Below are 22,622 nucleotides of genomic sequence, written 5' to 3' on the forward strand. Positions count from 1 at the left end.
TGACGTTTAAACCTGATGCTCCTAACCTGTCGGTTAGCAGGCAGCACGGTTTTTTCCTCTGTCCCAGATGTGCCTACAACACACGGTCGTAATGAGCCCAGGGCTGTTATTACGCACTGTGTGAATAGCACTGCACACACCTCGCTCATTCCTCAGCAGGGTTGAGCGGGAACGCGCCTCAATGTCCAGTTTACGAGCCTTAACACTCCTAAACAGAGACAGGGTGAGAGCCGGTGTGAGATGCAGCGTGTGGAGGCCCCCTCCGGCTCTGACGTGGCTCGTCACCATGACAACCATAGCACTTTCCAGAGCATGTCGCGCGCTCTCAGAGTATTACTCAGAGGGCGGCGCGTGTGTTCGGTGGACAGATGGTTAATATTATGCAGCAAGGCCCACCGGGTAAGCCGGCTGCCCCTAACCTTTCGGTTATAGGCAGCATGGCTCGCTGCATAAATCTGCTGTCTTTAAAACCTATTGGTTTTTAGGCAGCTCGGTTTTTCTCCTCTGTCCCAGACCTACCTCCTACACACGGTTGTAATAAGCCCACGAGTGCCATTATTACAGTGTGGACAGCACTGCACACACCTCCGCTCATCCCTTAGGGGTGTTGAGCGTGAACGCACCTCAAGGTCCGGTTTACGAGTTTTTCTCCTAAACGTGACATAAATGAGAGTCTGTGTGAAATGCAGCGTCTGGAGGACTCTGGCGTGGCTCGTCACCATGACAACCACAGCACATCCAGAACAGGTTCGCGCGCTGAGTGGACGGCGCGTGTGTTCGATGGACAGAGGGAAGTACTGTAATATGCAGCAAGGCTCCCCGGTTAAGCCGGCTGCCAATATCCTATTGGTTACTTGGCAGCATGGCTCGCTGCTTAAGCCGGCTGGGTTTTTTAAACTTATCAGTTAATAAAACAGCAGGGCTTACTATTCAATTCGTCTACCTTAAACCGTACGGTTATTAGGCAGCACGGATTTTTCCTCTGTCTCAGACGTACCTCCTACCCACGGTCGTAATGAGCTCACGCCCCCCAGGTGTCATGCTCACTAGGTACCCATCTCCCTCTGGCCCTCAAACAGCAGAGAGCGGACGCTCTCGCTGCTGCTGCTGCGGTCGAGGATGATTGGGCAGTCCAGGAGGTTTACTCCGTGGACGAAGCCTTGAGTCCTGGGTCCGAGTGGAGGGCACAAGTCGGATGACTACGCCCCCTCCATTAATGGATCAAAGGGGCCATTATTACGCTTCGTGGGGACAGCACTGCACACACCTCCGCTCATCCCTTAGTGGTGTTGAGCGTGAACGCGCGGTTTACGAGACTTCTCCTAAAAACGGCGACATAATGAGAGCCTGTGTGAAATGCAGTGTGTGGAGGGCTCTGGCGTGGTTTGCCACCAACCACAGCACATCCAGAGAATGTACACCCAGCGCTATCAGAGTATTACTCAGGGTGGCGGCGTGTGTGTCTGATGGACAGATGGATAAGAGGCGGATGGGCAGAGGGTAGTCTCTGCAGTTCGCCTCTCCCCCCCGCAGTTCTACGGGATAACAGGGAACCCTATCATCCCAGGAACAGTGTCTCGCGCTCCGTGCAGAGCGGCAGGAACTCTGTTAAAGGAAGCCTTTTTCCAGGGTTCCTCAAGGGGAAGAAAATCAGGGGTTTTTACTCCCGCTATTTTCTGGTCCCGAAGGAGACGGGGCGGGGGGAATGAGACCCATCCTCGATCTGTCAGTGTTCAACAAGGGAATGGCCTTTTCCCGTGCTGACGATCAAACAGGTGCTGGAGCATCTGTCAAGCCTGGGTTTTCATTATCAAATGGAAGAAGAGCTGTCCTCTTCCCTCCCAGGTTATCATTTAACTGGGAGTGGAATTGAACTCAGCCCGCATGAGAGCGCGACTCTCACAGCGGAGAGGGGAGAAAGTGACAGCTCTCCTCCGGCGCGTCACACCCCGCGGGGCGGTGACAGCCCTCTCCGTGATACCGTTTTTAGACATGATGTCAGCTGGTCACGTGGTGATCGCCCTGGGTCTCCTTCACTTGAGGAGACTCCAGAGGTGGTTTATTCGCCTGCGCATCGACCCTGTGCGTCAGAGGAGACGCATGGTGTACATTCCTCCTTCCGTGGGTTTGGTTTTAACCTATTGGAAAAATCTCCACGTCTTGTCAGTGGGGGTGCCCCTGAGCAGAGTGACGTCACACACCGCAGTGTTCACAGACGCATCTCTCGCAGGCTGAGGAACGTGCATGTCGCAGGCAGGGGGGGGACAGTGGCCGGTTCATATGTCTCTCCATATAAACGTGCTGGAATTACTCTCCGTATGGAGAGTAATCCAGCATTTTTTCGCCCCGTTGCGGTACAATCAACATGTGTTGATTCGAACAGACAACAAAGCAGCGGCGGCCTACATAAATCGCCAGGGAGGTGTACGATCAGCGCAGCTGCTTCACACACCAGAGCATCCTACACAGCCAAATGGACAGCGTTCCGTTTGACATGTAGGGAAAAGCCTGGACCCCGTTACGGTCACCCTGCCTCACGTGCTGTCGTTCCTCCAGCTGTTGCTGGACAGGAACTGGCTTATAGCACGGTCAAAACATATGCTGCTGCCATTTCATCTTGCCACGTAGGTTTGGTGTCAGCACGGTGTTAGTCACCCTCTGACAAAACGTTTTCTACGGGGAGTACAGAGACTCAGACCGGTGTCACGCGCTTTGGCGCCTCAATGGGATTTGGCTTTAGTGTTACGCGCACTGAGAGAAGCTCCATTTGAACCTTTAGATCAGGTCCCCCTAAAAGTTCTTGTCAGCCAAAGTAGCTCTGCTCTTGGCTCTGACATCAGCTAAAAGCGGCGAGTGATTTGTCTGCTCTCTCTGTGGCTCCGTCATGTCTCCAGATCCAAGGAGATGGCAGCTTAGCTGTTTTGCGCCCTAGCCTGGTTTTTATGCCAAAAATTATCGCAGGTCTCTTTTTTAGATCAAGAGTGATAACTTTGGAGGGTTTTTTTCCTCCTCCTCACACATCAGAGGAGGAAGCCACATCTCATCTCCTCCGTCCCGTGCGCGCGCTGTCATGCTATACGGCATGCGCGGCTGTGTTGCGCAGTTTCCAGCGTCTGTTTGTGCATTACAGAGAGCGCTCAATGGGGCAGCCTCTGTCTGCACAACGCCTGTCACACTGGCTGTGTGAGGCTGTGTCACAGGCGTATGTCTCCTCTGGGGCGGATCCTCCGGAGAACATCAAGCGCACGGCACCAGAGGAATTGTATCAACCTCTATGGTGTTGCACGGAGGACCGACAGTGGAAGACATTTGCACTGCTGCTTCTTGGTCTTCCCCCTGTTCTTTTATTCGTTTTTATTTGAGGGATGTCTCCCATTCCTCTCTGACACACTCAGTACTGAATGTCCTGTCAGAGTGAGTAAGGTCGGGGACACAACTGTGTGCCCTCTCTCCTGCCTGTCGGCACTCAGAGAGCTGCCCTGTTTCCTCTCTTTTTTCGTTGTAACAAGTGGGACTTTGGTCTCTACTTTTTATAACGACAGGTATTCACCTTCATTCCTTCATGGAGAATATTCATTTTAAATGCTACATTTCCAGGGACTGTGATGCTCCATTACGCATGGCGCAATGGACATGGGTTATTAAATTGAGTAGGTGTGTTTTTTGTGCTCCTGGTAACGGACGGACCAGTGGGGCGTGGACTACATCCTGCTTCGCCCTTAACCCAATAGCGATAGCCTTAGAGGGCGAAGCCTTATACGAAATAGAACTGGGGTTACGTATTGTAACCCAGCTTCTATGAGTATAGGCGCAGCCCTCTAAGGTTCGGGCCCCACTGGCTCCGTGAATAGCTGAAGAAAAGCTGTTGGCGTGGGAGCAGTTGGTCGGGCCTACTTCCTATTTATACGGAAGTGAGGCCGTAGGTGGGGCCCACGTCATAGGTGGGCGTGGATTAAGTCTGTCAGTGCTGCGCATGCGCAGTGGGATTACCCAATAGCGATAGCCTTAGAGGGCTGCGCCTATACTCATAGAAGCTGGGTTACAATACGTAACCCCAGTTCCTTCACCAAAAGAAAAAAAAAGTTCTGCTTTGTCAACCTACTCACTACTTCAGAGTCTGAATGAAGGTTAAAACATCGCTGTCACACTCAAAACATCAATACAATTAAAAAACATTATTGTTCAGCTAAATGCGTTCTGAGGAATTGCTCAAATATCCATACAGTGTATGCACTACAGTTTGATAATGTTCTTAGCACAAACAAGAAAATGTCACATGGTCAAGAACATTCATTGAGAACACATCAAGTCATGATTATACTATAGAAAAAGTATTTATTCTCAATGGAAATGCTAGGGAAGTGACTGAGGATTTCAGGCAACATAGACATACAGGTTCAAAGCACATCCTTGGATAGCAGCAGGCTATTACAACATGATTGTAGGGAGTAGCCCTGTTGGAAAAGCATTGCTGGAATGTCAACACAGAAAGTAATTCAAAGAATGAAATGTGTTTCCTTATCAGATGGATTAAACTCTGAGAACACAGCAGAAGTTTTCAAATGTCAATGAAGGTGAGAAATGAGCATAAAACCTATAGGCTGACAAATAAAACAACCATTTTCAATGATGGTCTGAACTTCATGGCTGTTGTGGTATTTGCTTTCAAGGCATTCACAATTCTTATTGTGGCACATAGTCCGATACGTTTTAAATACAATTATTCACAGCTTGACCTTTCCAGCCAATGGACTGCTGGGATAAAGTGTTGAGAAGCGGCCGAGGGTCCAGACTGTGAAGACGTTTCTGTAGGAGGTGTAGCTGATGGCACAGCTCTTGTTGAACACACCTGCAATATTCTCCTGGAGAGGACAATAAAAAAACATTAGATAATAAACGTCTCATTATATTTCATTCTTTCATGGATTGATTTGTTATGAGTTGTGATATTACTGGTATAAGCTTAGTGAAAGCAGTGTATATGAAGATGTATGCGACTCATTGACCCACCTGTGGCCAGTCTCCATTGGGCAGCTGGTTGTCAATCAGAAGCTGCACTCCCCTCTCAATGGCCCGCCTATCGGGATGTCTGGTTATGCACACAAGAGGGTTGAAATGAATGACTTTTGTTTGGATTCAGTTCAATTCAATTTGATTACATTTGACTATTGACTGAAAGTTCTGTTTTGTAGCATAGCACATTAAAGAGCACAGCATACATGCAATCAAAGGCAACACCTAATAAACAAGAGCAAAACCAATCAAAGAAGAGTTGAATTTCACTTATGCGGCTTTCACACCAGCGCTTTTCCCTTTCTAGCTCCTAGCGAGAGCTTTTCTGGTTCAGCTCCGGTTTCCCTTTTCAACTCCCGCTCTGTTCACACTGCCCAGAGCTGCCGAGAGATTTTCTCCCACAACAACAACGGGCCGGGGACTGCGTCGGGTCGACGATCGTGTTGCTTTTAATCATACGAAGCCAGATTAAATTAAATAACGACTTCTCCAACCTTATACTTTTCTCCAGAGTGCCGTGGTTCATTGTTTATTAATGTGTTTCAGCGGCATTTACCGACCGCTACAGTGCTGGCTGCTCTTCCACGGGAGTTTATTCTCCCGTTAGCTCCGGGTTAGCTCACACGGCTCTAAAGTATTCACTGTCTGACTGTCACACAAGCAGCTGATACATATCCCCAGTTCCCCTTAAGTGAATGTGTGTCAGTCTGAATTGACGCTGTTTGGCATCACAACGCTGTTATGAAAGTTTCTCTGGTATAACATGGGTGATGTTAGCATAGCAACCGAAGCTAAACTGACTACTTGCTAAGCCGTTTTCTACAGGCACTTTTTACCGACGTATTTTTCATTATGATTCTACTTGTGATAGTCGGACATGACAACCTGTGCAGCCCATGTATTAATTGCATCCGATAGCTGCTATAATAACAAACAAAACGTCTGCCTGCTCACCACAATGATCAATAACAGCGAACGGATGGTCAAAGTAAGGTTTCCTGCACGCCTCGACGTAAGTGACGCCGCGTCATAGCTCCAAAGCTCTTGCCTCTGGACCGACAAGTTTTTGGAGCTGGAAGTGAACCGCATTCCGGAGCTATGACGCGCCGCCACTGCGGTGTGAACAGGAAAAACCGGCGCTTTTCAGGCTCTAGCTCCCAGCAGGAGCTGGAAAAGCGCCGGTGTGAAAGGGGCATTATTTGAAGATGGCACATAAGAAAGGAAAAACTGGGGTTTATTCATTTTTTTATCGTGCAGGAATGCTGATATAAAAAAAGGATAATTCTGAATAAGATCTGATCCATTTTAAATAGATCATTAACCGTTAACTAGCAAGATAAGTGCAGAGTTGAGTTGCCGTTGTTGAAGTGCCTAAAAAACCCACAGCTGCAAATATCACCCATCTGGGGTTCCTCAAGGCTCTATTTCTGGACCTGTGTTCTTTTATTTGCTGCCACTTGAAAAATCCTCAGAAAACACTGGATTATTTTTCCTAGCTATGCTGATGATACACAACTTTACTTGTCTGTATTACTAAATAATATCAGCCCTAAAGATTTCCTGGTTAAATGCATTTATCAGAGCAAAAGATCCAGAGAGAAATTTGCCTAATTACTCATTAACTAATTATCAGCGCTAGATGTCAAGTTCCTAGGAATAAGTTTCAGATCTGAATTGGCATTCTGAATTTCACATCAGTAATGCAACAAAAAGGTATTTTGAACACCTTAGAAATATTGCTAACGTTCAACTGTTTTTCTCCCAGGCAGAAACTGAAAGACTAGATAACTGGTTTGGTCACTTTCTGGCCTTTCGAAGTTAGGTTTCAGATCTTGCAGAATGCAGCAGCAAGTTTAATAACTAAGACAAGAGACATTTCACCTATCCTAATTTCCTTTCATTGGTTTTCCCTCAAATTTAGAATAGATGTTAAGATCCTTTTATATTAGTGTTCAAACCACTCCATGGACTAGTGCCTGAATACTTTTAGCATTTAGTGTCTATGGACCTCGCCTCTAGAATAGCTTGCCAAAAGAAGTGAGGACATCACCAATCGAACATGACTTTGAAACTAAATGTTGAGACATATCTTTTTTCCATAGCATTCTCTTATTCTTAATACACTAAACATATCTCAATGGGATTTTTTACCTGGATAAATAAAGGCTACAAACAAACAAACAAATATTGTAATCTTATCTATCCTACCCCTTACAGTGCTATGTGAATTGTAATGTGGTATTTTCCACACACTGTATACATGTGCCAGTTGCATTGTGACCCAGCGTAACCACCCAGCCTTTGAGTTGTCACGCTGCTTTACCTGACAGCCATGAGGCCTAACAAAGCCCAGCAGGTGTTGTGGATCTGGGCACTGCTGCTCTGGACATAGCGCCGCTGCTCGCATGATTCAAAGTCCTCCCCCCAGCCTCCGTCTGTCATCTGCTGGTCCAGCAGGAACTGACAAGCCTTCTGCACCTCCTCGCACACATGGCTGGAAACAGAGGCACAGCAGTGTGATTAAGTATGTCGATTTAGAGAGGATGGATGTCAGGTGAAGGAGCATAGTGTGGCTGTTTGTTAAAGTGATACTAATTGTTCAGTGTTTGGAAAACGTACTCATCCTGATAGACGTGACCCATACAGGCAAAGGCTTCAAGGCCGAACCATATTCCATATGTGAAGCACACTCCCCAGGACCTAAGAATAAGCAAATCATTTATTTCATTAAACATGAACTGTCAATTAGTTAGGATATCCCGTAGTAAAAAAGGAATTGTAGTCTCACCCTTCCCATGATCCATCAGGCCTCTGCACCTTCCTGCAGTACTCCAGTCCTTCTCGTAGAGTGGACCTGAGAAACAAATCAATAAACATCAACAGAGATCTTGCCCCTCTCATACTGAGTTTCAAAGATTCCTCTAAAACTTAAACAGGAGAATTGATTTTGAAGAATGTGCTTGTGTGAGCATATCTTTTTTCCCAGTATAATGGATCTCTGCCTTCACTTGTTTTTAAAGCACTTTCAGACTTATGAACTGAACTTAGCCATCTTAGTTTGAAGCTTTTTATAACTTAAAGGTGGGGTAGGTAAGTTTGAAAAACCGGCTCGAGATACACTTTTTGTTATATTCCATGGAATGCTCTTAACATCCCGATAGCAATGAATATCTTAAGTGCTTTGACAATAAATCCATAAAAAAATGTCATCTGTGGAAGCTGTAGTACTGTAAAAAGCACGACCAATCATCTGAGAAGGTCCGGCTAAAATAACTGGATGGCCTACCTGCCTGTCAGCCTTCCATCTGTGCACAAACTTATCTCGTGCCCTCATTGGTCATGTGCGCGTTCGTGTGTGTTGGAGGAGGGGCTCTATAAGGAAGTGGCAGATTTTCAAATTCTAGCGCACTCAAGCTGGTTTCTCCAAAATTACCTACCCCACCTTTAATGTATGTTTTACTCATTCTATCCGATGAGAAGGGTAGCTTTGTACCGGTATTGAGGATAAAAATCTAATTCATGGATATTATGTTGATGATACATAATATCATGTAACTAATTGTGCCTCTTAAATGTAGAATTGTGGTTGCAGACTCGTATTTCCTTCAAAACGCACAATAAACAAAGTTAAAGATGAATTTGACAGATTGGATTTTCTATTACTTCTTTTTTTCTGTAGATATGGTGCTAATATCTTATTTTGAATCTTTTTGGCAAGCCAAGCATTTATGAGGAACTGAGTAAATAAAATGTATAAAGTATGTGTGTAGAATGTAATTTAAAAAAAGTCATATGTAAGTATATTGTATTTTATTTAATAGTAAGTAGGCCTATGACAGTGTTCTCTAACTTATTCTGTATACTTCATATTGTTGATATTTATAATTCTAATGTTGATATGTATGTATTTACTGTTTATATTTATTTATATTTTATTATATTTTCAACTCATGTGCAATGCTCTGTAACAAAACAGTTCCTCAACTTGGGATCAATCAAGTTTGTCTATTCTATTCTATATTCTACCAGTATACCTTAACTCCTCTGCACGGTGTTCTGGGTAGGCCGTCTGGAAGTGCCTGAGAGCCTGCATTACTGCAGAGGTACACTCCACATAGGTGTAATCGATCATGATGTCACCTGTGTGTGAGGAGAAAACACGCAGAGCTGCTTAAAACATCCCATTTCACAACACTCACTGCATCCTCTTTTCAACAGGGAAACATGATCTGATTGGCCTTTAAAAATCTCTTTAAAATGCCATTACATTGCACATATCAGGAGGGTACGGGATAGCTTTTTACAGATTTTGGATGTTGAAAGGAGATAGAAATGTCACGTTTAAAATGTGTTTCCATGTTTCACATCTGCATATTTGCAGGTTGTGTAACCACGGAGGAGTTCATAGGCACCATGCACCATTATGCTGTTATGACGCAAACCTTCTTTGTGTTTCCAAGAACTCTGGGACCTTTAACGTCATTCCTTGTGAATCGTCAAACAATGGATTTATAATGATATAAAATCAAATCGATAGTTGTTTTTCTTTTAAGCCTGAACATGTCTTGCGGTTAACATATGGGTTCAGAGAGTATGAATCAGAATCAGAATCAGAATCCCTTTATTTGTACCGCAACGGGGACATTGACATTATAACAACAGCAGAAGTATAGTGCAGATAAAGTCAAGAGAATAGACTTGCATACTAAAAAAGTAACAGTATTTATAAAAAAAAGGGACCATATCAAATTATAGAAATAGCTGGTAGTGTTTACTACATACGGAACAGATTGTAAATAAATGACCCAAGGTATATTGCACATGAGTGTATGGTGAGAGCAGCAGACCTACCGAACACCTCGGAGGGGTTGAGCAGCTCCAGCAGCCTCCCTCCTCTCTTAGTTTCATACGTGGCAAATCCTCCGTCAGAGTTTCTCATGCTCAGCAGCTTCAAGGAGAAGATAGACACATGGTGAAGGAGCTGTGATACGCTAACATTGCAGAAGAAAGATTTACAAATCCTTCGTACCTGTAATTGTAATGAATTGAAATGATTAAAGAAATCCCTGAAATGGACCTTACCGTGTCTTAACCTTGATTAAGGTAAATAAATAATGAACCTTAGTTGAGCATCTGTCTGCCTGCCTCAATCCTGTTATCGCAGCAGCTTGTGTCCTCACTATGCTAGTGTATGACACAAGCTAACAGGTGGTGTAGGTTAAGGTAAGTAGCTAGCATTTCAGCTAATTCATTGCTTTACTTTCTAACCTTTGAAGATTCTAAATAAACCTGTGTCTATTCATATTTTTGCTGTTATCTTACCTTTAAAATAGTCTCACGAAGAAGGAAATCCATATTCTAATATAACATAATTAATTTGTTCCATCAAGGAAATACGTTTTTGTTCTTTTCTTGAAAAAAACACATACACGAAGGCACATGCATCAATGTGGAAAGATGTTGAATGAATTTCTTTTATATATGCATGTTTTTTCATATATTTTTCTCACTTCTGGATTATTGGAAAGGTTGGAGTCACTTTTGAGCCTGAAAACTGAGTCTCAAATGATATATTCATATTGGAATTGGTACCAGTGCAGTATCTTCAATGTGAAATGCTGAGTTATTCACACCTGACAAATGTATATTATGGTGTTGTCCATGCCTCAGTCAGCACAAGCCTGGACGCTCTATGGTAGTAACACCTCTGCCTGCCTATCTGCCATGTTAACAGTGTCTTTAGTTTCGGTATAGCATGTTGTGGGTCTGGGTGAACCCTGACTACCAAAGTTGTCATGCAGTATGTGTCCCATGAGTTAGGAGGTAGAGCTGTCTTCCGTTAATTGGAAGTAAAAGGTGGGGCCTTGTATGGCATCTTCTTCCTCTAGAGTCTATATGAATGTGTTGTATATGTAGAGCACTTTTAGGGGTTGTAAAGACTGGAACCATTTTAGATAAATGTGGCCCATTTGCCAAGAGTTATAATGGATTTAATTTATCATCATCTTCAGAATGCAGATTAATTAATTCATTATGTTAAACAAGTGAGATACTGTCAGGATTGCAAAACTATAGTTCACTGAAGCATGCACCTGTGTTGTACTGAGTTCACCTAACACAATGTTACAATTACAGGGTCCATTATTTTCTCAGTTACCTCACACTCTGCATAGCTTTACACATATGGTTAGATATGACAGTGGTATTAATTAATGGGAAGAAAATGCGTATTTATCAGTGTTACCAAAAGATACATTATTTTTCTTTTGGATAACACTACCAATAAGACTTAAGACTTAAGGAATGAATCAGTGGTTGATGGACTGCAGACTCACCACATTGACAGCATCACACAGGCGCTCTGAGGGGAGCGGCTGGCTGATGGAGGGGCAGAGCTCCTGCAGCAGCATCACTGACTTCAGACCCTCCGCTGTGCAGTCAGCCACGATCCAGCCACAGTCCCGGGTACTGAAGGGGAAACCTCCCTGATAAAGAAAAACAAAGGGATACAACTTTTTGCACACACATACATGCCAACAGGCTAGGAAATTCACTTTTGTCAGAGGCCATTCTTGCTGTCTTTTCATGTGTTATAATACCTTGTTCATCTGTCTGTAGTACTTCTGATACTCGGGAGGATTTTCAGGTATCTGTTAAAAGCGGAAATCAATTGAATTCATATTAACACGTTTTTAAGCAGGAAAAAAAACAGAAGCTTAAATAAGCACTAGCAATGTGTTTAATGATGTTGCTGGTACCTGTGTGATGGTGAGAAACTGATGGGCATCTCGGAGGCACCCGGCTAATGTGGAGTTATTCTGGGCTCCTGCCTGAAAATCCCAACTCATTATAGTCAGATACTGCTTTTGGAAACATCTCAACAAGGTCTGTATGACACATTGACCAAAGATCTAGTATTTATTGTGATATTTAAATGTTTAGAAATATGAGTTGTGTAAGTGCAGTTTGTTTGTTTCTGGCTCAGAAAGTTGTCGTGACCTTAAGGGACAACAACATTCTGTTTTACCAGGGAATTTTATATCTATGAAAAATGACACGAGGGATCCCACTGGGCCCAATGCAGTTTTAGTCAAGTGGTACATGTTTTTTCTAGGCCATCCAGAAAAAATGTTTGATGTTGTCTTAATTGCTCTGGTTATACATAGTTATACCTATCGCAATTTAAAGGAGACATGTCATGCTTTTCCGGTTATTACCCGTCCCCTTGTGTGTTATGAAGGTTTTTATGCATGTAAACGGTGTGCAGAGTCAAAACCCTCAAAGTACACCCTGTCGCGAGTAAAACTCTAACACAGAAAATACCTCCCCAAAACGCCTCGTTGGAGATACGTCACTGCCCATTTGATTCTTCCGGGTACGGGATGATGTAATCCCGTACCCGGAACGAAATGGACCAATCCGTGGAGCCGTTACGTTACGTCCACGGAGCCGTTACGTTAAGCCCCCGCTGATTGGTCCAAATTGACCAATCCACGGACTTCCTCACACACAGGCAGCTCTGCTGATTTCTCCTCCCTGGCTGCAGGCTGATAACAGACAGTTGGGATCGCGGCGAAATTCTCTCTGCAGACCCATTCTCTCTGCAGACCCATTCTCACAGCGTTTATCAACCTTTTTCTTACTCAATATCAAGCCACACTTATTGTTTTTACTTCGGCTGTGACTTTGTGTGTGCTCAGGATGAGTTTGGCTGTGTTTGGCTGTGTTTCTAAACAAGGAAACAACAGCTCCACGGAGCTCAGCGCGATTCACAACGTCCCGACCAATCAGAGCACACTGTGCTCACAGGGAGGGTGGGGGCTGGAGCTATTGGAGCTCCAACGAGCCGTTAAAGGCAGAGAGTGAAATTCAGTGAATACACGTAGTTTACAGAGATGCTGTATGAGAAACCAATGTGAGTTTGGAAAATTGCACAATATAAATCTATTCTAGTAGACCTCAACAATGGAATTATGATCAGTGGAAATGGCCATGACATGTCTCCTTTAAAAACAACAATTCCAACCACAATAATGAGTGACTTAGAGGTGATGGTAAGTGTTGTTTTGTGTTTGAAAAACCCAGGAATGCTTTTTTCTCTTTTCCAGTCTTTGCATTAAGCTAAGCTAACCATCTTCTGGCCCTAGTTTTTATTTTGGTACAAATTCTACTACTTCAAGGTGTGTTACCTCAAGGAAAGCCTGTACAGCAAAACAAGTATCCCAGAGTTGAGATCCATTGGTCCCCTATGCAAGAAAAAAAGGAGAAAGTGGTCAAACACTCAAGTTAAACTTGAACTAAAACTATTTCTGCAGGATAAAACACAAAGTATGGAACCAGCAAGTAAATAAAAAGAATGTAATTGAAGGGTAAAAAGTTGATTTGAGTTTTAACAATGTTTTAAGTCCATCCATATGTTTCCGCCAATTAACTGCACCCTAACCGGCTAAGCAGTATTTTTACCAAGAGCTCCTACAGGACATCTGAGCAGCTCAACTGTTCCTAAACATGAGCATTTATGGCAAGACACCCCTATCATTTTACTTAATACAGCTTCAAAACTAACCCTAACTCCCAATATAGAAAAGGAGCAGAAAACTAACTCTCACCTGCATTTTCATTCCATCTAATCCCAACCTGGAACACAGAGGATTTAATGTTAGTTTTTAGGGATCGGACAGTTTTTAATATAACACTTTCATTTATAGGCATACACATAAACACCTTATTCTGATCAGTTGTGGAACAGAAGTGTGTTTAGTTAGTAAAACAGTTGTAAGAGATGGACTGACTGACCATAGGTAGTCTGGGATCCTAGACACATGCTCCTGAAAGACCGGAGAGGAGGGCCCGTCCACATACCAGCGAACCAGCATGTTGATGGTCTTGGAGATCTGAAGACAACAATGAAATACTCCATTTTCACACCCTTTATTTCTTTTTAAATGTCGGTTCATATAGGGTGATCTGAACACTTTTGGAAATAAGTTAGTGTTTTTGATCCTGTGTCAAGCATACACATATCCAATACTCTATTCAATCTGTGTTTGGTGTATCTGTGTATACACTACCGGTCCAATGCTGATACACTTGGTGAAACGGTCGTCGGCCTCGATGTGTTCATAAAGTTCTTTGACAGCCTTTTCTCTCAGCATGGTGCTGTGATGGGCTTCATACACATTCAGCACCACTGCAGGGACACAGGGACAGAGTCACAAGGTTAGGGGGTCATTTACAGAGCAACTCTTAGGGAAATTCCCATTAAAAACACTTCTTCATTTATCAGTCTGAAAAAACATCTTGTTGCCAGAAATATGCCAAATATTTTCATTCCCTGTATTATTACTAACTTGAGTGCATTGCTTAGCTAGGCAATATTATAAGGAATCATTCTGTACATTTCCATTGTGATGCGGATGATACTCAACTATATTTATCCATCAAGCCTGATGAATCCAATCATCTAAATACAATTCAAGACTGCCTCAAGGACTTGAGGGTGTCGTATTGTCATACTGATATTCTGTTTAAACTGTGAAGTCCACTGAGACAAATGTAACATTTGTGATATTGGGCTATATGAATAAACATTGATTGATTGATTGACTGAGATGCAAGTGAGAAGAATTGAACATCTGGTAATCCATTTTCTAAGTCTGATATCAATTGTTTTTCTATCCTGTATTTATGGCTGTGGTGGAAAGTAAAAAGGTGCATTTACTAAAGTTTGTACTTTAGTCTTTTTTTAAATTATTTTATTTGTATTTATTTATTTGTATTCCTGTTATGCTAAAACGTGTTGAATCAGCTACACATGGTAGTTTTAATGACATTAAGCAGTGGAAAAGGGCCATTACGTGCTTGTGTAGGTGTTGGTTTATTATTGCTGCCCAGTGTGGTGACACTTACTGTAGGCGACGTCGAGCAGCGTGCTGTGAGGGGTGTACATGTCACATGATGCCACATTGTTCCTCTGAGCGGGCCAGCTAATGGTGGCATAGTCTTGGACATAAAGCTCCTAGAAAAAACAAAGAGCAATTTGTTTGTGTATGTGAATAAACATATTGCGAATGTACATATATTTCTTGTGATCATCTTATATCTAAAGAAAAAGTGGTTTATATCTTATTTCACACCAAGACTGTCTAAATAACTGTTTAAGTGTCAACTCAAAAGAAGTCCTTAGAATAAAGAAAGCCTTATCACATCTTTCAGAGGCAGGATTTTGAAAAAATGCGAAAAATGAGCCACAGGAACTGTTTTGTTCCACTTTGTTTTGTCATGGTTTTCTTGTGTAGCATAAATAGACCGCATCCGCATTTCGTTAAGTAACCCTGTTTTACAGAATGACAGAGAATGATCCTTTAATCCTTGTATAAAGACACTTTCGCACTATAAGTACTGACAACAACAACATGACATATACTTTTACTACCATTGAAACAAAAAGTAACTTGTAAATTATTGAATACGAGGTGGGGTAGGTAAGTTTGAGAAACCGGCTCGAGATACACTTTTTGTTATATTCCATGGAATGCTCTTAACATCCCGATAGCAATGAATATCTTAAGTGCTTTGACAAAAAATCCATTAAAAAATGTCATCTGTGGAAGCCGTAGTACTGTAAAAAGCACGACCAATCATCTGAGCCGGCCCGGCTAAAATAACTGGATGGCCTACCTGCCTGTCAGCCTTCCATCTGTGCACAAACTTATCTCATGCCCTCATTGGTCATGTGCGCGTTCGTGTGTGTTGGAGGAGGGGCTCTGTGAGGAAGTGGCAGATTTTTTCCGGCTGTGTATTTTCAAATTCTAGCGATCTCGAGCTGGTCTCCAAAATTACCTACCCCACCTTTAAAGTAACTAAATAAATTGGCAACAATTTTGCTGACATTTGAATAATTATAGAGCAAAAAAGTCAATTTTGCTGATGTATATATTCCAGCTTGTCTCTGAGTAGATCAAATATCTTTTGCTATTTGTTGGACAAAAAACAAACATATTATCTACATTTAGCTTTGGGAGTTAAATACACAACAAAAAAAGGAATGGAAAGCCCCTCCTCTGACAGTGTTAAACCATTGAGCTCATTACGCCCCCTGGTGGAGGAGAAGGGTCTGCACCTGTCGGAGGCTGAGGACCAGCGGGTCCTCCTCTGCAGACAGCCTCACAGCGTAGCAGTAGCTCATGGGGAGGTACACCTGGCGGCAGTGACACCACAGGGTGGAGGGGTGGGCAGGCATCCAAGAGGGGAACAGCCTGAGACAGATAAGTATTACATCATTAAAACATTTACATGTATTTTTCTTTGCAATATCTATTTTTTTTTTTGAAGGAGAAGAATCACATGAAGGCATTATGGAGATACACACCATCAAACAGTGGTTACAGACATAACATAGCCGCAGAAATGTAGCAATGAGAGAGTTGAAAGAAACTAATTGATAAACCAGAAAAAAACGTTGTATACATAGAAAACTTTGTCACCCTACGGTTTAAATGAGAAACAAAAAGGACCCTTTCTTCTCCACTCCTTTGATAGTATGTCTCCACCTGCTGACAAACCTGTACACTGTTTGTGATATATTTTGATCATTATTTAAAAAAATATGTGTTTTGCAACCTGTAAATATGTCAAAACAAATGCATCACTTTATGGCCACAGCCCTTTCTTAGGGGAGCGTGTGTTTTTTGATGTGCTTAGTAAATTGCTTTGAAATAACGGTAGTATTTTGTGTGATATGTTGCATTATTTTGTCTGCATGAATAACGGAGATGAAGAGAGGTTGCAATTTTCAGTGAATGAACATCTCCTTTTATTGTTTAGTGACAGAAAATGCAAGAAAAGTATTTTGAGTATTTACTCTAACCTGAACTGAGATCCTGAAGCTTTTTCAGTGTCATCTTAGCATGCCTGGTGGGTATGAGAGGACATTATGGGATGTTAGAACTCACCACATCTCTGGCAGCAGTGTGTTCATTCCTTCCCAACTGTACACGTTTAAAATGGCCAACCAGAATTTACCCCATGAGGGAATCCCCACAGCGCCACCTGTAGAAAAATAAAAAACACAGACAGCGTCAGTATTCAACTATTAACATAAATAACTGACATGGTTAATAGTAGTCTATCAATATGAGTTTTACAATGGCTGCTGGCTATACTTAGAGAAGAGGCCAGCCAATGGCCGATATACTGTGTATTGCTCAAATATAGTTACTGTATTCAAAATAATTCTTTGCCTCTTTTAAAATACGACAATTCAATAATAACCAATGAGACATAAAATTGCTATGGACTGCATTTATATAACTATTCTTACAGTCTCTGAGATGTACAAATATAAAGATATAATTATATATGAGACGATAACTGACATTGTGTTTTTAGGGATGATTTCCACTTATTATTTCCCACTTCCCACCTTTGCTGTGCAGGTTGTTCCTGGCTCGAATCATGTCTGGATCATCAGGCTCTACTCCCAGAATCCTTAGTGAGATGTAGCTCAGCGCCGTGCCAAACACAGTGGACTTATCTTCAATGTGTCTGGGAAAAACAAAACACATCAACAATAATAAATATATTTCAGAGAGTCTAACCATGAATTTTAGAGGTTTGTCTCAGCGGTGGGAAAGAATGGACACTTCCTGTAACAGTTTATTAACAAGTATGTGTTATAAACGTTATATTTCATGATAAAGACTGACCCTATAATGGAAAGTGACAGACTATGATAGATTATTGACACAATTCCCCTTTAATGAAACGGTACTAGGCAAAGCGTAATACCCTTTGCCTACTGCAGTTCACTTACACGTGACCTCATGTTAAAGTAAAAGCACTTGAATGAGATGGCATGTCAAATGCTTATATATAGATATTTGTACTTACAGACCCCAGCCTCCGTCTGCTAGCTGCACAGAGCGCAGGTACCTCACCATCTCTTTCTGCCAGGCAGAGGGCAGAGGGATCTTAGCGATATGGCAGGTGATCAGGAGACCTGAGCACAGACATGAACATCAATACAGTGACAGAGAGACACACAAGAACACAAACAGGTGTCATAAAATCACCTGCTGCATTTTATTTAGTGTTATAGCGTAACAAAAACGTATCCTCTTTGAGATATTTTCTAAGTCTGATTCTTAATAGTTTTTTTCTCTCCTTTTTATTTAGAGCTGATAAAAACATCTTTTGTTGTTGTAACACTTATTTCAACCACTAGAGGCTTAAGAGCACCACTACCCTGTATTCTAAATAGGACTAAAAACATTCATGTTTCCCTATTTGAAGATGAATCCAGATTAAAATACCTTTCTAGATTACTGCTGTAATGACATTACTATTTTCACTGACAGATGAAATATGAACCTCTTTTCAGTGACAGAAAATGTTTAACATGTTAATCACAAAGTCAAAGGCATGAGAAATGTTTTGGGGATCAGACTTGGAAAATTGATCACCAGAATCAGAATCAGAATTTGGACAGTTGCTTCATTTAAGAATACAATCAAATATTAAAACAAACATAATAAATTAAAGTAATAATAAATGATGTAAAGATATTTGTCATCATTACATACCACATAGAGATAATTTCTTTTTTACAATGTGTTCTATAATTTTCAGAAATCATCTCCCCTGATGTCTTCAGTTTTCTGTCTGGCACATTGTCTTAAAAAAGATTACAAGGCCAAATGATAAACACTGTGGCTTTAAATGAAATGTATCTCTTACAGGAAAAGACACAGGAAAAGCTGCTGAAGAGAAAAGTGTCACATATAGGGACCTGGAGGAGGATGATTTGGTTTACCTGGCAGCAGGAAAAGGGGTCCGCCGTAGTCCCCCGCCCAGTGACCGTCCTCTGCCTGCAGCTGGCTGTAGAAGTGCATTCCTTTCAGAGCGGCCTCTTCAGCCGTGTGGGCAGCCGGGGACTCAGACACAAACTGACTCTGCGGAGAGAAGAACACCTGAATTAACACCAGTTTCAAGCGATACATTTCAGGGGTCTTTCAACCACTTTGGCATCTATTGACAGGAACCAATACAAGTTTTTATTCTATCCAGTAAAAACAAGTAAGTCACAGAAGTCTATTCGTTCCTTGCTTGATGTGAAGGATATCTCCAGGGCTACACCTGAATTCATAAGCTATTTCAACTAGGGCTGCACACATTTATAAAAATGTTATCAATATGGACATGTACAATATCCAAATCTCAGTATCTGCAATATTTGCTAAAGGCAAAAATATGTAAACATCTTCTTAAAAGAACACACCACACATCATTTTAATATATTTATCAAAAAATAATGGGTAGAATGTTTCAGAAATTATAACATCCTATTGTATAGCGGATCATATCGCAATGAGTCAAAAATAATTGCATTTAGTTATTTTTTACAACTGGTGCAGCCCTAATTAAAATGTTTCATTGTCACTGTATAATACCATATTTGAGTGTCTCTGTTTTATACTGTTGTAGAAACTGTCAAGAAATAATCAACCTAAATGAACCCAGAGTGCAATGCAAAACGTGTTGCATAACAATCACAAACCCATCTCCCTTTCGTGCCATTTAAAACAAGAAGAATAAATATTCAAAGCCTACCGTGTCCAGGCCTAGAGAATGTGCCTCCAGCATGGTCTGCTCTCTGTCGGGAGGGTCCTGGTCTTCCACATAGCGCCATGTCTGCCGGCCCTCCACACTACTCAGCCTCCAGCGGCTCAGGTCAGTGGCTGGCTCCGTCCTGTACGGCCCCCCCCTCCTCCGCAGGTGCCTAACAGATACAGGAAACATTTTAATGATGGACTATCTAACTGTTTATTTTTATTTATTTATTTAATCGTTTATTTGGCAGAGACAATGCACAGTAATGAACACTTAAAACATTCAAATGTATCAAGCGTAACAGTGCCAGATTTAGCTTTGAGCTAATTTCCATCCGCAGTTCCTCACATAAAACATTGAAGAAAATTACATTTTACAAACATGGTAAAAACAAAATACATGATATGCAAAAAGTGCAAAAGAGCAAGAGCAGCATACACACATATTTACCACATGGCAGTACACTATAGCAGCAACGACATGTAAAGTGCAAGAGATGATACAAGAGCTACCTAAAGTGCAAGAGGAGATACCCCTGTGTTAAAGTGCATTTAGCGGTGATTGCACGTCTGTTTGTTTCTCAACCATTCTTTGAGTTGACCTTTAAAACTATTGAGAGTGGGACAATCCCGTATCTCAGTAGGGAGGCTCTTCCACAATGAGCTGCCTTTAATGGAGAGGACATTTTGTCCAAAAGTGGTCCGTCTACGGTGGACCTCACAGTCTCCTCTGGTTTCTAACCTAGTGCAGCGTCCAGTGTGTTTTGTGTGGATGAATTCCCCTAAGGGAGGGGGGGCAGTCCATGTAAACATTTATAAAAAAAACACATTTTACTTTTTTTTTTAAAAAAGACTTAAAATTGTCAAAAGGATGGTACAGTGGTGGTATGAATTTGGCTTTCTGTCAAACATCTTGATAGCTCTCTTGTACAGCTGTTTTATAGGTTTCAGGTTTGTGGCACAAGCAAACGACCAGTTTGTCAAACAGTATTCAATGTGGGATAGAATCATACAGTGGAGGTATGACTTTGCAGCATTGACAGTTAAGAAAGGTCTGATTTGTTTAAAATTGTGCAAGTTGAATTTAACGGTATTGGATACTTTCTTAATGTGTTTCTTAAAAGTCAAGTTCGAGTCCAAGATACTTGAACTGGGAGACTAGTTCTATTTCTGCTCCGTTTAAAAACACATTGGATCCTTTGATTTTGACTGGTTGTTTACTGATAATCATGCATACTGTTTTTTTTTGCATTTAACTGTAAGCAAATGTTGTTCAGCCAGTGTTGAACCTTGTCCAAATTATTTGAGAAAAAGGATGTGATTATTTCAGTCTTTTTCCCCTGTACAAAGATGACCGCATCATCGGCATACATTTGCACATTCAACTCAGGACACACATTAGGCAAGTCATTAACGTACAGAGAAAACAGTAATGGTCCAATAATGGAAACTTGTGGAACCCCAACAGGGTTCACAAGGAAGGGGGATTTGTATATTTAGTATGCTACTGGATTCGTCTACTATATTTATTAGTTTAACGTCTCACTAAATACAAATGTTTACTCTAAGGCTGTGATATATGATGTATTTTCCTGGTTTTAAAAGCTGCATTAACCTTTTCTGAAATTACAGTTTGGTAACCCGTTTTATTATTTACTTTGACCTACTTAAACATTTCATCCAAATTACTAATTATTATTTATCAAAACCTTTTTTGTGAAAATATTTAGTGCAAGTATCAAAGGTCAACCCCTAACATTTAGTCACTCACAATACACTGAGACATTTGGTCAGACACATCATGATACTTACCTACTGCACTCAGCTAGTCATCAGTACGAGTAAATATAGATTTGTTCATAACTTTGTACACATCATGTCTGATACAATATCAAAAAGCGTGTTTGAACCTCTCTACAAGCTTACAATTGGCCTTTATTGTATTGCTGTATTTGAAGTGTTGAATAATTTGATGTTGCATTATATTGCATTATTAGAAGTGGGAATCTTCACACTGTTTTAAACATAACTTAAGTCAGTGATCTGTTGGACAATACAGGTATGATATCCTGTCAGATGGGAACAAGCAATTAAACAGGAACATTGGCATGCCATGTAAGCAGCTATACTTTTGTAGCTGGTAACAATTAATCATATACTATATTATATCATATAACTACATAACATAGATTTTTTTAATATGCAGAATTTCCCACTTAAAGAGAGTAAAAAAGTAGCATCAATTATATGTACTCTTTTCCACTTCTGCATTGAAAATATGCAGTGCATTATCAAACTAGTTGAGGAAAAAGCACAACTAACGTCATGAGAGAATTTTTACGAGAGAATTACTTAATGGTCTGTTCGGCCAATTTGACACGAGCCAAAACTAACTGCATTATTTGCTTTAAAGAACGCGCTCATCCAGAGAAAGATCCTCAAAGTGATAGAAAAGTGTAAAAACAACAGCGATACAACATTTGACAGCACTGTTGTATCTACGATTTAGTCTTTCATACTAAGCTAACAGGTTCTGTCAAACTGTTGACCCTCCATCCCTTTCAAATAGTCACATCGGAAGTAGTTTCGGCGACATTATCTAATAAATAAAACAAAAATACTTACGTTCCCTCCGTCATGTTTGACAGTAGAGTTGAATCCTCCGCTGAACTTGATGAATATATTTATTTTCAGGTGCTCTGGAAAGCTCTGCCCATTTTGCACTTTCATGGGAAATGTAGTGCTTTGTAGAAACTATAGGTTACCGTTCGGTTAATTTCACCCTTCACTTCCCAGAGGTCCTTGCGGTGCCATCCGAGGAGTTCTCACCATGGAGAGACATGAGCAGAGACCCAATTGTCCTATCACAAGACGGCTGGGCGGGGGAATGGGCGGGTGTGCCGCGAAGTTCTCCAATCAGAGCGCTGCTATAACACACACTACACATGTGCTCACACACTGATAGAGACTATTCAATGGCTGAACCTTTAAACTACTGAA

At 41.6% G+C, this 22,622-nt stretch overlaps 1 protein-coding gene across 1 annotated transcript; it reads right to left on the minus strand.

Moving 5' to 3' along the window:
• Window positions 1-4,309: 4,309 nt before the first annotated feature.
• On the minus strand, window positions 4,310-22,372 carry lss (lanosterol synthase (2,3-oxidosqualene-lanosterol cyclase)). Its single transcript, XM_034134519.1, has 22 exons — window positions 22,248-22,372; window positions 19,624-19,792; window positions 18,827-18,965; window positions 17,905-18,013; window positions 17,438-17,559; window positions 16,968-17,064; window positions 16,136-16,271; window positions 14,923-15,031; window positions 14,085-14,203; window positions 13,810-13,907; window positions 13,623-13,650; window positions 13,203-13,259; window positions 11,772-11,843; window positions 11,613-11,663; window positions 11,349-11,498; window positions 9,865-9,961; window positions 9,048-9,153; window positions 7,802-7,867; window positions 7,633-7,713; window positions 7,337-7,507; window positions 5,011-5,089; window positions 4,310-4,862 (listed from the first exon to the last, which is right to left on the minus strand). The coding sequence occupies exons 1-22, from the start codon at window positions 22,259-22,261 to the stop codon at window positions 4,725-4,727; spliced, it is 2,208 nt and encodes a 735-aa protein (XP_033990410.1). The 5' UTR covers window positions 22,262-22,372; the 3' UTR covers window positions 4,310-4,724.
• Between the last annotated feature and the right edge of the window lie 250 nt (window positions 22,373-22,622).

Source organism: Trematomus bernacchii, unplaced genomic scaffold, assembly GCF_902827165.1.
Source record: "Trematomus bernacchii unplaced genomic scaffold, fTreBer1.1, whole genome shotgun sequence".
In the NCBI taxonomy this organism is placed as follows: Eukaryota; Metazoa; Chordata; class Actinopteri; order Perciformes; family Nototheniidae; genus Trematomus; species Trematomus bernacchii.

Bases quoted from the DNA above. Each gene is read 5' to 3' on its own strand.
- lss (XM_034134519.1), bottom strand. The intron at 13,260-13,622 runs GTGAGAGTTAGT...TTTCTTGCATAG, and splicing joins TAGATGGAATGAAAATGCAG to GGGACCAATGGATCTCAACT. The intron at 7,868-9,047 runs GTATACTGGTAG...TTTGTTTCTCAG, and splicing joins CACCGTGCAGAGGAGTTAAG to GTCCACTCTACGAGAAGGAC.